Source organism: Octopus bimaculoides, chromosome 14 (assembly GCF_046866305.1).
Source record: "Octopus bimaculoides isolate indiv1 chromosome 14, ASM4686630v1, whole genome shotgun sequence".
In the NCBI taxonomy this organism is placed as follows: domain Eukaryota; kingdom Metazoa; phylum Mollusca; class Cephalopoda; order Octopoda; family Octopodidae; genus Octopus; species Octopus bimaculoides.
The window spans coordinates 37,400,198-37,415,937 of NC_142941.1; the positions used below are offsets into that span (position 1 = coordinate 37,400,198).

The 15,740-nt window shown below is 31.7% G+C and overlaps 1 protein-coding gene and 1 long non-coding RNA gene across 11 annotated transcripts in view; one reads left to right on the plus strand and one right to left on the minus strand.

The window, feature by feature from the left end:
• LOC149132688 (uncharacterized) overlaps window positions 1–15,740 on the plus strand; it is a 962,641-nt gene that overhangs the window by 434,253 nt on the left and 512,648 nt on the right. The window lies entirely within an intron of this gene.
• Window positions 1–15,740, minus strand: part of LOC106871765 (protocadherin alpha-3-like) — a 44,697-nt gene that overhangs the window by 17,200 nt on the left and 11,757 nt on the right. Inside the window, exons 2-4 of one of the 2 annotated variants that reach the window (XM_089363280.1) lie at window positions 15,300–15,550; window positions 7,950–10,393; window positions 4,700–4,728 (exon numbers count right to left, since the gene is read on the minus strand). In XM_089363280.1, coding sequence (XP_089219406.1) covers window positions 4,714–4,728; window positions 7,950–10,328 — 2,394 coding nt within the window. In that variant the 5' untranslated portion in view covers window positions 10,329–10,393; window positions 15,300–15,550 and the 3' untranslated portion in view covers window positions 4,700–4,713. The remainder of the gene's footprint in view (window positions 1–4,699; window positions 4,729–7,949; window positions 10,394–15,299; window positions 15,551–15,740) is intronic. The other variant, XM_052973133.2, reaches the window with a different exon arrangement.

The window sequence follows — 15,740 nt, forward strand, 5'->3', positions numbered from 1 at the left end:
TGACAATGTTCAAATCATACTTCTCTGGGATTTGCATGTGCAAAGGAGAAGAATGCCGAGATATTACTGTCAAAGACTGACTGACTAAGGAAGAGTATATATGTTTTCATTGACATTTTAGCCCATTTTCATTAGAACGTTAATTGGCAAGAGGTTGAAAAACATTATCAAAGTATAAGGACAGATTAGAAAAAGTGATTAATCATCTATGAAAGAGTAAAATATAGGGTATCCCATATAATAATTGTAATGTTAGGAGTAGTTAAAAATAGTAAACCCAAACACCGAAATTCAGGCATGATACAGTTTTTATTCATTTATTTGTTTCAGTCATTTGACTGTGGCCATACTGGAATACCACCTTAAAAGGCTTTTTCTAGTCAAAGAAATCGACTCCAGGTCTTATTCTTTGTAAGCCTAGTACATATTCTGTTGTTCTGTTTTGATAAACCACTAAGTTACAATGACATAAACACATCAACATTGGTTGCCTGGCAATGGTGGTGGGGGGACAAACACAGACATAAAGACACACACACACATATATATATATGTATATATATATGTGTGTGTGTACACACACACACATATATATATATATATATATATATATATACACGAAGGGCTTCTTTCAGTTTCCATCTACCAAACCCACTCACATGGCTTTGGTTGGCCCAAGGTTATAGTAGAAGACACGCAGTGGGACTACACCCAGAACCATGTGGTTGGGTAGTTAAGCTTCTTCCTACACAACCATACCTGTGCCTACTGATAAATAGAGAAAAAAAAATAGATGCAGTAGCCATTTTACATGAAGTTCTCTTTGTAAATGTATGTAGGCATTTATACACACACACAACCTTAATTATATCTGAAGAATATAAGATTTAGCTGGTAGTGCATAAGAAACACAACTAATAATAATAATAATAATAATAATAATAATAATAATCCTTTCTACTATAGGTACAAGACCTGAAATTTGGGGGAGGGGAATAGTTGATTACATCAACCCCAGTACACAACTGTTACTTATTTTATTGACCTCCAAAAGGATGAAAGGTGAAGTCAGCTTCAATGGAATTTGAACTCAGAACATAAGTTCAAATTCTGCCAAGGTCGACTTCACCTTTCATCCTTTCGGGGTTGATAAAATAATAATGATAATAATAATAATGACAACTGTTTCAAAATTTGTCATGTGGCCAGCAGTTTTGAAGGAGGATGCAGGCTGGTACCATTGATATCAGTACTTCACTGGTATTATATTTTATTACCTCTTCCTAGAGGGTGAAAGGTAAAGTTGAATTCAGCAAGATTTGAATCCAGAATGTAAGTAACCTGAGCAAGTAACACATGGTATTCTTCCAATGGTCTAAAACTTCTGCCAGCTTGCTGCCTTAATAATAATAATAATGACAAACTCTCTTGATGATGTATGAGTGTTCAACTTTTGGTGAACAACCAGCACAAATGATTTGTTTATAGTAATCAAATGTATGTGCTGTACATTAGCTCGCTCCCTTCGTCAAATCAATGTTACCTGAACAGGTGCACAGTGTATCATATGTCAGGTGCTGAAGTGATTGCAGAGCAATGAGAGAGGAAATGTTTTGCTCAAGAACATAATGCACCACCCGGTCTAGGTGGACCCTGAAACGATGACGGACAAAGTCAACCTCAGCGAATCTGAACTCTGAATATAAAGATGGAATGAATGTCACATAATAAATATTCTACCAGCTTGCAACCTTAATAATAATAATGATAATAATAACAAAACAACAAAAACAACAACAATAATTTCTTTTATTTGCCTCAGGAGAATCTGATGAGCAGAGAATATTACAAGGGTAATTTACAATTTGTGTGGGGATTAAGATGAAAATATGAGGGGAAGGGAAGGGATGGGCGGATAAGAGATGTGATAAATGTATTTGTAGTGTACAAAGTATAGGAACACATATATGAAATGAAGCTGTCGTCTTGATATAAGACAGTGTCTCACTAGAGTCACTCAAGGAACCCCACAAATTCAGGATCACACTGACCACCATGGGTACAAGCCCTAGCCCAACTGTTTTTATCCAATTTAAAGGGGGCCTGCTTAGAGTAGTTCCATTCACCTTGAGCATTCTGCTAGTCACCTGCTTTTTGACTAATTCGCTGTGGGAGAGTTTATTTTTATCCACCCTCGCTTTCCTTCCCAATAAGAGCTCAACCAAAGAGGAAAGTGCCTGTCCTCAATCCTTTCAACCTTATCTACCGCACAACTTCTTATGCAAAAGCTGCTGAATAGAAGGACTGCTGCTTCGCCTTGTTAAAGGGGAGCAATGATGTCATCCTCACAATAAACTTGACCAATAGCCAAATCCATCTGAGACATGACAATTGCTGTTCAACCTAACTCCATAAGTCAACAATCATTTAACATTGGACATTTGCATGCAGTAAGGTTTTGTTACTCTGCATGCATTCTGGATTGTCCTGCTTGACAACATTTCAGTGCCTGTAGTCTTGATGTCATACTGGTAATGCCCCTTTGATAGCACTGACAGGCCAAGGATTTCTGAAAATTACCCATAGTAGTCTAACCTGTGGAATGTGTCCCTTCCACAGGAAGCAGAACAGATGCTCTAATCTGACCAAACAGTAACTGGAACAAAGAACAAATAGTCAGGCAGTAAGGTAGGACAGATGTGATGTAAGCATTTGCCATCTTTACTTGACCTTTCAGAGATGGCTTCCTCTCAGCTTATTTCTGAGTGAATCAGCTCATCCTGTTCATAACCCAATCCTAGCTTCTGTCTATGTGGAGGTCTAGATGAAATCAGACCCTGAGTAGTTTAATGTGTCCATCTGTCCAGCAATCTACAAAACTGTTTGATAACATAAACTGCCCCCTCCTGGTACTGAGCTGCAAGCCCACAGACTTATCTAGATTTATTTTTGCTCCTGCTATTGCCTTACATTCATTTAAAATAGAACTGGGTTCTTCCACTAATGTGGTATCTGACACAACCACAACTGTCCCAGCTTGAAAAAGATACTTCTCAGAAGTTCTCGATTCTACAATACTGGCACGAGCCAGTAACAATAGAACAGATGGGAGGGGACAATCCTAACAAGGACATACTTTTGCTGAGAAGGGTGGAATCAACTGGGTTGACTTTGGTACATGTTTGGTGCTTATTTTAGTTACCCAGCTGGGAAGAAAGTAAAGTTGATTCTAGTGAGATTTGAGCTCAGAATGTAGCAAAATATAACTAAATATTGGTAACCATTTTTTATGCTTTACTATTTCTGTTATTCACTCATATCTCTGGAATATTGTGACAGTGTAACTCAAACAGAAGTGTTTCTAAACAATAACAATGGTGAAAGTAAAAAAAAAAAAATGTATGAGTAACATAAAATGGGTGCATATTCTGAAACTGCAAAAAGACTAAGAAACTGCTGTAACACTACACTAACCAATGGGACTCTAGTTTAGCCCTATGTTAGCCCTGCTTCTGCAGGCTTATGATGAATGGCATTTCATCCATGACCTTCCTGAAATTTATTCATAGAGACAGTGTGTCTAAGAATAAATATACCATTTCAAAATGATAAGATGTGATTTTCAAGTGTTTTAGTTACTATTTCTAGTTGGCTGAGTGACCATGTAAAGGCTCCTTCATTCTCTGAAGTTGATGAGATACACACCAATTTCATGCTGAGGTCAACTGAGTCAAAAGTACCTATCCTAAAAAAAATATTTACCTTTATGTCACAGTTAGTTTGAAAGGAGAGGGAGGGTGAGAGAAGAGAAAAGAATGAGACATAGAGAGCTCTGAATACAAGATTATATTTAGACAGTAATAAATGATTGACTTTAAGTGATATAAGACATATAGCTTTTGGAAAACAGAACTAAAAGAAATCAAACAAGTCATCGAATGACACTTAGCTTCAAAGAGATAAAAGAAAAACATTGCACTAAAACCAAAGCATACCATACCTATAAATACATCTGGTCTAATAGAAATAAGAATGATATCTTTTACAAAGCCCAAAGTACAGGAACCATTCGGAAATTAATAAATCTGAAAAACGAACTCAATCATAGAAGTAAAAAAAAGAAAATGAGATTAAAGAAAATATTAAATTCAAACTCAAAGAAGTAAGGATGACCACCATTAATGATTGATAAGTTATTCCCCAGATCCCACTCAAGAATAGGAATAGATAGGCTATAAAACATTCAAACACAGCTCTTCAGTAAATTACTCTGTTCACTTTAAAAGCTATGAACATAAATCAAATCAGCATAATCCATTATATAACTACTTTGATATTAAGAGAATATGCAATCTCAGAATGTAAAATAAAAACAAAATAATGATAGATGCAAAGAAACCAAAATGGAATATTCGAATACTAAATACAATCAAGAGAGTGAGAAGAGACCTATTTTTATTGCAGAATTGAAAGATCAGAATTCATGCATAGTTAACAGAGCAAAAAAGAAAAAGGCCCAGTGAAAGTATTAATAAAACATATAAAGTACCAGGAAATCTAAAACAATAGTTACGTGCTAAAGCCTAGAGGATAAGAATATATTGTGACAGGTAAAACAATAGGCATAAACAAGGCATTTAGAGGAGACTAACAGTAATCCTAGTGGCAAATAAACTAAGGTAATATAAATATACCATACCTTCCATCAGCAGATTATTTGAAAAATTTCTTTGATGTACATTAGAAAGAGAAAAAATATAACAATCATGCTCAATGGATAGACTTTGTAGAGACTAAACAAGGTAAGACACAAGTTAACTTTTTGGATAACAAACTGCCTGAAAATGTCTCTGGCTCTATGATATTAACTACCTATTTTAAATCTTCTTCCATTAAAATTTTCTGTTAATTTATGTTCCAAACACCTGCTTAATAGCGACAAAGTTGTATTAAGTTCTTCGTTATTTTCAAAATTAATCGAAACGAATGTTGTTTATTTTAAAAGATATATTGTAACAAAGGGGTTAAAATATGAAATAAACTAGGTAGACTTCAACAAAGCATTGAAAGACAAAGAGAAGAGTCCAAAACTTGTAGAATAGAATTTAAATATCTGGTAGCAGAGTTCAACTAAATTATCGAAATCCTTACATCAGATCCAGAGTGACTTTCATTAATGTAGAAATCAGAAGATAGTACAGCTTAAAGAATTTCAGACATATTACATTTCTATCTAATGCTTTAAAAATCATGTTCTCAAATAACCACAAACCAGATATACTCATACTTGGTGAACAATAGCCTCCAACCATTAGAACAAAAAGGTTGCAGAAGGTCATATGGTTGTAAGGACCAGCTAAAGGTCAATAAAATGTTATTGAATGACTAAATAACAAAAAAAAAAAAGAAAGATAAGCACACACAGCATGTGCATATTGCAAAAGAACATATGAGATTATCTCTAATTACTCACTTGTTTTAGAGCCATGGTTCTCTATAAGATACTAGAAAATTAAAGCAAAAGAGAGCAAGAGGAACAAATGGATAACTATATTTGTTCTAAAGAACAAAAATATAAGGGTATTATCAAACCAGATCAGATTTAGGAATGGAATATTCTAAGCACATTCTCTATCACTCATCCTTTTATGCATGGTCGTAGTCACCTTAAATGAATTGCTTAATTGTGTAGCTTTACAAAATCAGCTACCTCCTGTGCATGGATGAAAAAGTTTTGCAGCTAACTAGAGTCCTTGTACCAAACAATTAAAAAAATTCAGTGATGGCATCTAGCCTAGATAAATGTGTTAGAACCACATTCTAAAACGGAAATTTGGCAGAGTTACAGTAGGAAAGCAAGATGGACTGCATCTCTCGTATGTTATTCAACAACTTGAACTGCAAGGTGCATATAGGTATATAGAAGTTCAGGTGGAAAACCAAATCAAATATCAAGAAATGAAATCTATTATTAGAAAGGAACTCTGCCAAAGGATGCAATGAAATATGTGCAATAAGCTAAATGTAAAGAACAAGATTGAAGCCATGAATACAATTGCCATTCTTTCAGTATTGTCCTCTTCAATATTATTAGACAATCATGAGGTAAAATAATTTCATACAATATCTTGAATTCTGCTTATAATGCACAAAGCTTGTTACCCAAAAGATGTTTTTGGATGTACTAGATTTAGGTAACCCTACCAAAAATTGGTAAGGGTTTAGTTCAAACAAAAGTTAGTTTTAAGACAGCTACAGTTTGACAATACATTTATATAAGCTTCTAAAACCACCAAGCCATCAGTTGGACCTCTATGGGGTTGCTTGATTTACTACAAATATCAATCAAATTCTTTCAAGTTTCAAGTGTTGAAAATCAAAGAAAGCAGTAAACAATATAGTCTTCAATGTACAAAAAGATAGGTTGGTCAAAACTATAATGCTTTTAGCTATAAGTCTATGCAATCAGAGATCTGACACTAAGCTGCAATAACCAGTTCACCATCATAAAGTGTTTGAGTTATATTTTTCCTATAAGATAACAACAAATATATTATGTCAGATGTGTTGTATAAAAGGAAAATAATAACAGTCCTTTCTACTATAGGTACAAGGCCTGAAATTTTTTGGGGAGGGTTCTAATCGACTACGTTGGCTCCAGTACTTGACTGATACATTTTTTTTATTGATCTCAATAGGATGAAGGGCAAAATCAACGTCGGTGGAATTTGAACTTAGAACATAAAGATGGATGAAATACTGCTTGCTTGATTATCCTGGTAATTGTTTCTAACATAGAAACAGGGCCAGTAATTTTAGTGGGAGAGCAGTTAGTGAATTAAATTGACTTCAATATTTGATGAGTACTTTATTGACCCCAAAGGGATGAATTGCAAAGTTGACTGTGGAGGGATTTGGACTCAGAACATAAAGAGTTGGAACAAAGGGCTGCAAGGTATTTTGACCAATGCTCTAATGATTCTGTGAGTTCACCATCCTTTGTTTTTAACTTAGGCACAAAGTCAGTAATTACACTGACAGTCCCCACTCCATTCCAGTACATGAGTGGCACTTTATTTTATCAACCTCAAATGGATGAAAACCAGAGCTGACCTCAGTGGGATTTGAACTCAGAATGTAAAGAGTTGAGACAAATACCATGTGGTATTTTGTCTGATACTCTGATGATTCAGTTAAGCATTATAGTAACAAGCAGATAAAAAGTTTTAAAATAGCTTATAAAATTATAGGATACTGAATAGAGAAATCTGTGAAGTATCCTTATGTTATAGATAACACAGACTAATGGAGGTATCAAACTCTTTTATCTTATAAGCCCAAGTTTTAAAATGAAAGGAGAAGAATTGACAATTTCAAAACAAGGCCAATGCATCAACTCCAAACACTACAAGATGACAATCCTAAAAATGAAAATTGATTATATAATGAGGAAACCTAAAATGCATCTTCTAGATATCAACATTAATGGTTGAGCTAGAGAAGAGTTTTGTTGATATAACTACATTTTCTGGACTGTACAAGAGTGGAATGAATAACAAAATAAGATTGTTTAATTTCAGTCATTTATGTTGTTAGACTAAAATATAATAAAATAGAAATTGATGCAAAACATGAATGAAGAATGAGTAGGAAATATATTTCTAATAGCAGGAGCCTTAAGAGCTATATATATATATATATATATATATATATATATATATATATAAAAAGAAACAAAGAACACAGAGAAAAAGACAAAGCATTACTAGGCACAACTGATGGTCTGCACAAGACTTTCTTCATGAAATCAATACAGGAAGCACATTAATACAAACAACTTAGCAAGAAGCTCTGATAAATAGAGATGATCTGAAGTTACCTGAAAAAAAAAAAAAAATTGTCCAGGCATACATAAGAGCATGTGCAAACAGGATGGTGAAATAACCTACCTGATGTGATCGTTGAGCCATATTATATGACTGTTTTATAGAAGATGCTCCTTTCAGGCTATGAACTGACTTATATTCAGATTGTGGTTCAGATTTCTGTAATGTTGTTTGAGAATGTCTATGGCTACCACGGTCTGTAACCATTGCTACAGGAACATCATACGGATTTCTTTCATCAAAATATTTGTTTGGATCATTTATAGCTTCATTGCATCTGATGTTTCTTTGGTTGTTTTTATGAATCATACATACTGCCATAGAAATCACAATTGCAACTGATATAATCACAGCTGCTACGACAATGATAACTACTAGATTGATATGTATCTTGTGGTCAGATTTTTTATCAACAGATGTAAACATTTTGGCTGTGTTGTTGCTAACAGTCAATATCAAAGACAGTGTTGTTGTTGCAGACAGAATTGGACTACCACTGTCCTTTACGCTAAGCTTCAAGTTGTATGATCCAGCATCGTTTTGGTAAACTGTGCGAGAGAACGACAATACTCCTGTGTAATGATTTACTGTGAATAATTCTTTGTCATTGCCACCAATTATTTCATATCTAAGGAAAGCATTGACATGACTGTCTCTGTCAGAAGCTCTCAATACTGTCACCTCATTGTTACTCTGAGGCTGGTAGTGAACATCTAGACTGAATGGGTCAACACTTGGAAAGGTAAAATAGGGAGCATTGTCGTTTTTATCCATAACCTCAACAATAACATTTGCTGTATTGTTGAGAGATGGTATTCCATTATCTTTTATTAAAACTTGAAATTTATAAATATCCATTTTTTCATGATCAAGTGGCTCTGAAGTTGAAATAAATCCAAAATTCGAAATAACAAAAGGAAGATCATGAATTCCTTTACTTAAGAGAAAATATGAAAGTTGACCTCCAGCTTCTAGGTCTGGGTCTGAGGCATTAATAAAACCAACTGGAAAATTTGATTTCTCGTTTTCATATGTGAGAAATTTGAATGTATCTTTTGTGAATTGTGGCTGTACATCATTGACATCAGTCACTTGAATATTGAACTTTCTCTCAGTTCTGAGAGGTGGCGATCCTTTGTCCTGACAACTAATCATAAAATCAATATAGCTCTCTGATTCCCTGTCTACAGGGTTTTTTAAAACAACTTTGTATTTTTTTCTTCCAAGCTTTTGAAGCTGTAGTTTATCATGGTTGAGATCACATACCACTTCTCCATTTTGATTGACATCATTGTCACTTACTTTCACATAAGCAATAAAACTATTGGTTTTGACACCTTCAGAAATTGTTGTTATATTGCCTATTGGCTCAGAGACAAACTTGACATCAAGACTTGGAGCATTATTTTGTCTGTTTATTATGTTCACAAGAACCATTGCAGTAGAGCTCAAGGGTATACTTCCTTTATCAATGGCTTCAATAAATAATTTGTATGTTTTTCTCTTTGTGAATGGAAAATTTCTAGCTAAGAAAATCTTGCCTGATGTTTCATTTAAATGAAATAATGTTTTTGCAAAATCGGAAGTTTTTGAACTGAAATAATATGAAACTTTTCCATTTTCGCCCGAATCTAAATCTGTAGCATATACTGTAACAATTGGTGTGTATATGTCTTGTCTGTTATTAATGGAGACATTATAAACGTTTTTGGAGAAAACTGGTTGATTGTCATTCTCATCAGTGACAGATACATGAATGGTTAAAATACCCTGATGTGATGGAGTACCATCATCTTTAGCAATCACTTGAAGTGTATAAGTGGAATTTATTTCTCGGTCAAGTTTCCTTTGTAAAATGATATCAAGTTTAGAGGTGCCATCAATTTTTTTAATAACTGACAATATAAACGGATCATTGACATTATTCTCTAGATGATATGTAATTTGAGAATTTAGAAAACCAACATCTTTATCTGTAGCACTTGGAAGTGATATTTTCGTACCTTTTCCATCTCTTTCTGAGAATTGCATGTCAACTGTTTTAACTGGAAATTCTGGCTGGTGATCATTAACATCATCAATAATAACTTTAACCTCAATGACCTTCACAAAAGATTCTTTATGCCGAACAGCTACTTCCACTATTTTGAAACATTCTGTGTTGTATTTACAAAGTAATTCAGCGTCAAGCGTTTGAGAAGTATACATCATTCCATTTTTGCCAACCTTAAACATTGGAGCATTTCCACTGAGACTCTCATGGAGTCTGCTGAATGTAATCCTATTTAAGTCTTCAGCATGAAAGCTGTTGTAGAGATGTGCATCAGCAGCAATGTTTCCTACCAGAGTATCAGGATTCTGACCCTCTTTCACATGGTAGGTAATGTCTATACATACTGATGTGTTCAACATGATCACTAGTAAAAATAGTGTTATTGACATGTCTTGAACGTCAAATCTTGCCTGTGCTGTTCTGTCGCTGAAGTTAACTCTGAATAATTTTCAATCTGAAATTGAAAATAATTAGCTTTGAAATAAATGTAAATAAATGGTAAAAAATAAAAAGAAAGAAAATATAACCAGCAAATAAACAAACACAAAAAATATATGACGAAATATTTCCAATCTATCAAATTGAAATGTACTATCTTCTGGAAAATGAATTCTACTAACATTACTCTGTAATTATTAAAGGAATTTAAAACCTATTTCAGCTAACACTCCATAGGAAACAGAAGAAAAAAAGTAATTATCTTGGGGATGTCTTATAAACATCTCATTTAGTTTGTAAGCTGAAAACAGAAAGAAGCTTAAAGAGAAAGGAACCTCAAAGTTATTGAAGAGATAAAGATTGAATTCTATAAGAGAAGGAAAATGACTTGAATAGAATAATATATGTATCAGTGTATGCATAACTATAGATTTATATATATATATATATATATATATATATATATATATATATATATATATATATATATATATATATATATATACTCACATACACATTTTTACATTTATATACATACATCTTCAATCATACACAGATATTTGCATATATATATGTGTGTGTTTGTGTGTGTGTATACAAATACACATGCATATGTATATATATATAAAAGAGGATAAACAAAAGCACACAAAGATATTTAAAAGAAGAGAAAAATAACAGAAATAAGGAAACACAGAGTAGTTAGATTAAGAGCAGACGTGATGCTTAAGTGGAGTGAAGAAGAAAAAGTCTCTGGTGAATTCACTTTGAAAGTATGTATTTGCCAAGATGGTTAATGGATTGCTGCCATAGAAATCCGCTGAGTGGCTTTGCTGTCAGTGGAAAATGGCAGTAGAAGGCATTATTAGCCACTGAGATATATGAGGAAGTAAGAAGTACATCCTAATCCTTCTGGGTCAAAGATGGCAAGGTTAGCATGAAAGAAGATAAATATTTTTTTGTATACAGCAAAAGAACCCTCACAGGGACAGTAGGTTGCCAAGGAAACATGTTAGGCTAACAAAGAAGCTGGAATGGTCTCAAAACATTCATGATAAAATTGCTTTTCCTTTCTTATTTTATTTGCCTTTTTTTTCCTTTTTTCGTTTTTCTTTCATTTTTTTTTCCTTATTTCGTTTTCTTTCTCCCCCCCCCCCTATTTTGCCAGTTATTCTTTGTATTTGTGGTAGATATAGTCTTCCATAGATTCTCTCAGATCAAGTTTAATTATACCAGTTGGCAGGTTTTCTTCCTGACAATCATACATTTTTGATTAACATTTACAATAAAAGAATATTCTGCTTGAAAACAAAGACTTTTGTCAACTATCTAGTTGAGTTAATTAAACCTACCATCTAGATTTTACTTCTTTCTAAGATAACATTTTTCAATATGACACACACACACTTATGTATGTATATATATATATATATATATATATATATCTTTATATATGTATGTATATATACATACATATATATATATATATATATATATATATATATATATATATGTGTGTGTGTGTGTGCATGTATGTATGTATACATATATACATACATACATATATGCATATATACTTCAAGACATACATACATACATACATATATATATAGATATAGATATAGCACCATTGTTTTCTAAGATATCATGCTCATAATTCTCAAAATTAAAAAAAGAAAACAATAATATCTTGCATTCTTTAGGTTTATGTTATCACATATAAGATTATTTTCTAATATCACTTTAAAAATTAACCTTCATTAATCAAGAATTTTTGAAATAATCATTTACATGTAATGACATTACAAACAGATAACATGCTTCATCCAATTAAATTCTCTCATTGTGTATGTGGGTTGGTGCATATTTGCGTGTGCTTGCAAAATGCTTAAAATAAATAAACAAAAGTAATTGATTAATATATATATATATATATATATATATATATATTTTAAATTTCAGCTTATACATTAATTTATTTTATACATAGCAATGAACAAGTCATGCACATTAGTTTAATGCAGTATATATTATGCATTTTGAAAACTGGCCAGTTTTAGAATGGCAAACCTATATAATAAGCTGAGATTAAGATAAAAAACAATTAAATTAAAAGGAAGAGAAAGAAATTAACAATTCAAGAACTCATTAAAATAGCAACATAGTGGGGAGGGGGGAATGTAAAGATTTTAGAATCTGGCAAGAAACAAAAAAAAAGTAAAGATAAGAATTTATGTTGTGTATGTGTTGGTATCTGTATATGTGTGTGTTTGTGTGTGCATATACATATACATGCATGTGTGTGTGTGTATATATACATATACTCTCCAGGATATATAAGTGTATATTTATACATCAACACATACATACACACACACACACACACATATATATATACATATGTATATTTATATTTATTTATATATACACATATATATATATATTTATATATATACACATGTATATGTATGTATGTAAAGACATATATATATATATATATATATATATATACACACAAACCAATATGTGTGTGCATATATACATCAACACACACACACACATATATACACATATATGTATATATATAAATATATGTATATATATATATATATATATATATATATATATAAATAGATATGTATAATATATACACACATACATATTTATATGCATATATATATATATATATATATATATATATATATATATATATAAATAGATATGTATAATATATACACACATACATATTTATATGCATATATATATATATATACACACACAAACACATACCCACACATACATATACATATATGTATATATATATATATATATATATATATATATATATATATATATGTATATTCATATGTATATATAAGCATACACACATGTACATATATGTATTCATACATACATGGGTAGACACACATACACACACACACACACATATGAACACACAAGCAATCATGTATATGAATAAATATATTTAAATTTGTCTATAGGTAAAACAAAACTGTTTAGATAATTGTATATTATACAGAAGAAAATGACGGTGGGTTTCAATGCACACCAAAACATTAAAACAAATTGTGAAAAAGCAACAACACAAAAACTAAACAAACAAAATAATTAAAAAAAAGTAGCTGTCATTCTCTAAGTACAATTAATATAGTTTATGTATGTGTATGTACATATATACATACATATGTATGAGACAGATGTGTGTGTGTGTGTGTATATATATATATATATATATATATATATATATATACATACATATGTATATACACAAACCTATAAACATTCACACAGACACTCACATGTTTATATATATTTTAAATAATAATGTTCCTAAACTTGAAATATAATGCTATATATATATGTTAGTGTGCACTCACTCACATTACACTAGCCTTCTTTATATATATATCTCTTTCACATACATATGTGTACGTATATCAAATATATATGTATTGAAAGCACCTATATACACTTGTTCTCTCATGCACACACACATATACACGCGCATGTGTATTTCTGTATGTATCTGTGCATATGAGCATGTGTGTGTGTGTGTGTGGCTATAACGTATTCATTAATCTATATACCTTCCTCAAATGTATTTTGCAGTCATTGTACATACAAACATGTGTGCACATACATATGCACAGAAATGTATATACGTTATATATATATATATATATACACACACACATACATACATACATGCATGCATACATACATACATACATACATACATACATACATACAGTTATGTGTATGTATATGAAGTTAGATAATAAACGTATGATAACCTATACATTGTGTGTGTATATATATGTAAATAGTTATAGCCATACACACTCAGAAAGAGAAAAACATATTAATTGAAGAAAGTTAAAGAGAAAAGGGTGTAGAATAGAGAGATATAGACTTAAAAGGTGAGAAATAGTCTGCAAAATATTTGTTTGGCAAAAGGAAAAAGTGTAGAAGTATCTGGGCCCATGTGCGTGAGTAAAAGTGGTTGCATATATATATAGACACATACACGTGTGTATATGTGTGTGTGCATATGTGCAAACATGGGTGAGTATACATATGTATGCAGATGTTGAGTGGTTGAGTGGTATGCTATATATACATACATTCACACATGTATTGTTAAGACTTTACCATTTGCATGTAAACATACATATAGAGAAAAGCAGATATACAGGAAACATGAATGAATGGATGAGAGGCAGTTGAACAAGCATCTAAGGAGAGAGATATATATAGAGAGAGACTATTAGAGGTTGGTTGAGAGAAAGCAAGCAAAGAGATAGTTAGGGCAAACAGAAGAAAAGAAAGAGAGAGTAGGGTCTTTGACAGAAACTATTTAACTGTTTGAAAATGAAAGTATTCATGACATTTTTTAAAAAATTTACCGAAAGTGATATTAATATTTGTTTATGCTGCAGTATATGTTACATTTCTAATACTTTTTAAGTAAAATATAGAATATAATTTAGGAGAAAAGAATCTAAAAACTAACTGTTTCTACACTTTCTGAAGTGAATAATTTCTTTTAAAACTATTTTATCCCAGACTTTAATCTTATTTTAGTTGCTTCTGTATACCTCATGTATACAGTGAAAAATTATTTAAGTAGCATTTATGAAGTTGAAGTGTTATTAAATTCAGCTTTTGTATCAAAAATCATGTTAGAAAACATTCCTTCATTGGTCAAAAATGACTTTTTTGCAATTATTTTTTACAAGTAATTTCATAAGACTTCTTTAGAAGAGTTATAAGACAGATCATTAAAGGAAAAAAGAAAAGAAGAAAATAACAAACCAAAACTAAGTACTTCTACTATTTAAACTTTTAGGGTTATTAAATAAGCCAAGAATAGAAAATATAGAAAAGAACTGCATACTCACCTATATGGGAAAAATTTCTGTAGCTTACGTTCAACTCAGATGTGTGTATCCTGCTGTAGATCTGTACAGTTACTGCTGCTGTTATGAGCAAGCAGTGTTATTTATATGTAGCTTAGTCTGTGTTATGTGAATTTGAAAGAGAGGTCTGCAGTCTTATCAAGAATGGTGTGTATGTAATATCTGCTGCAACCAATGATTGGCAGATTATGGTTCCCGAGAAGGGGAAACAGAAAACTTGCTTTCTGGTTTTACTGTAGAGTAAATATAAAATAGAGAAGAGTTACTTTATATATATATATGTGTGTGTGTGTGTGTGTGTGTGTGTGTATGGTTACATCTCTCTCTCTCTCTCTCTCTCTATATATATATATATATATATATATATATATATATGATGATGATGATAATAATATATCTATATATGTATACATGTATGTGTGT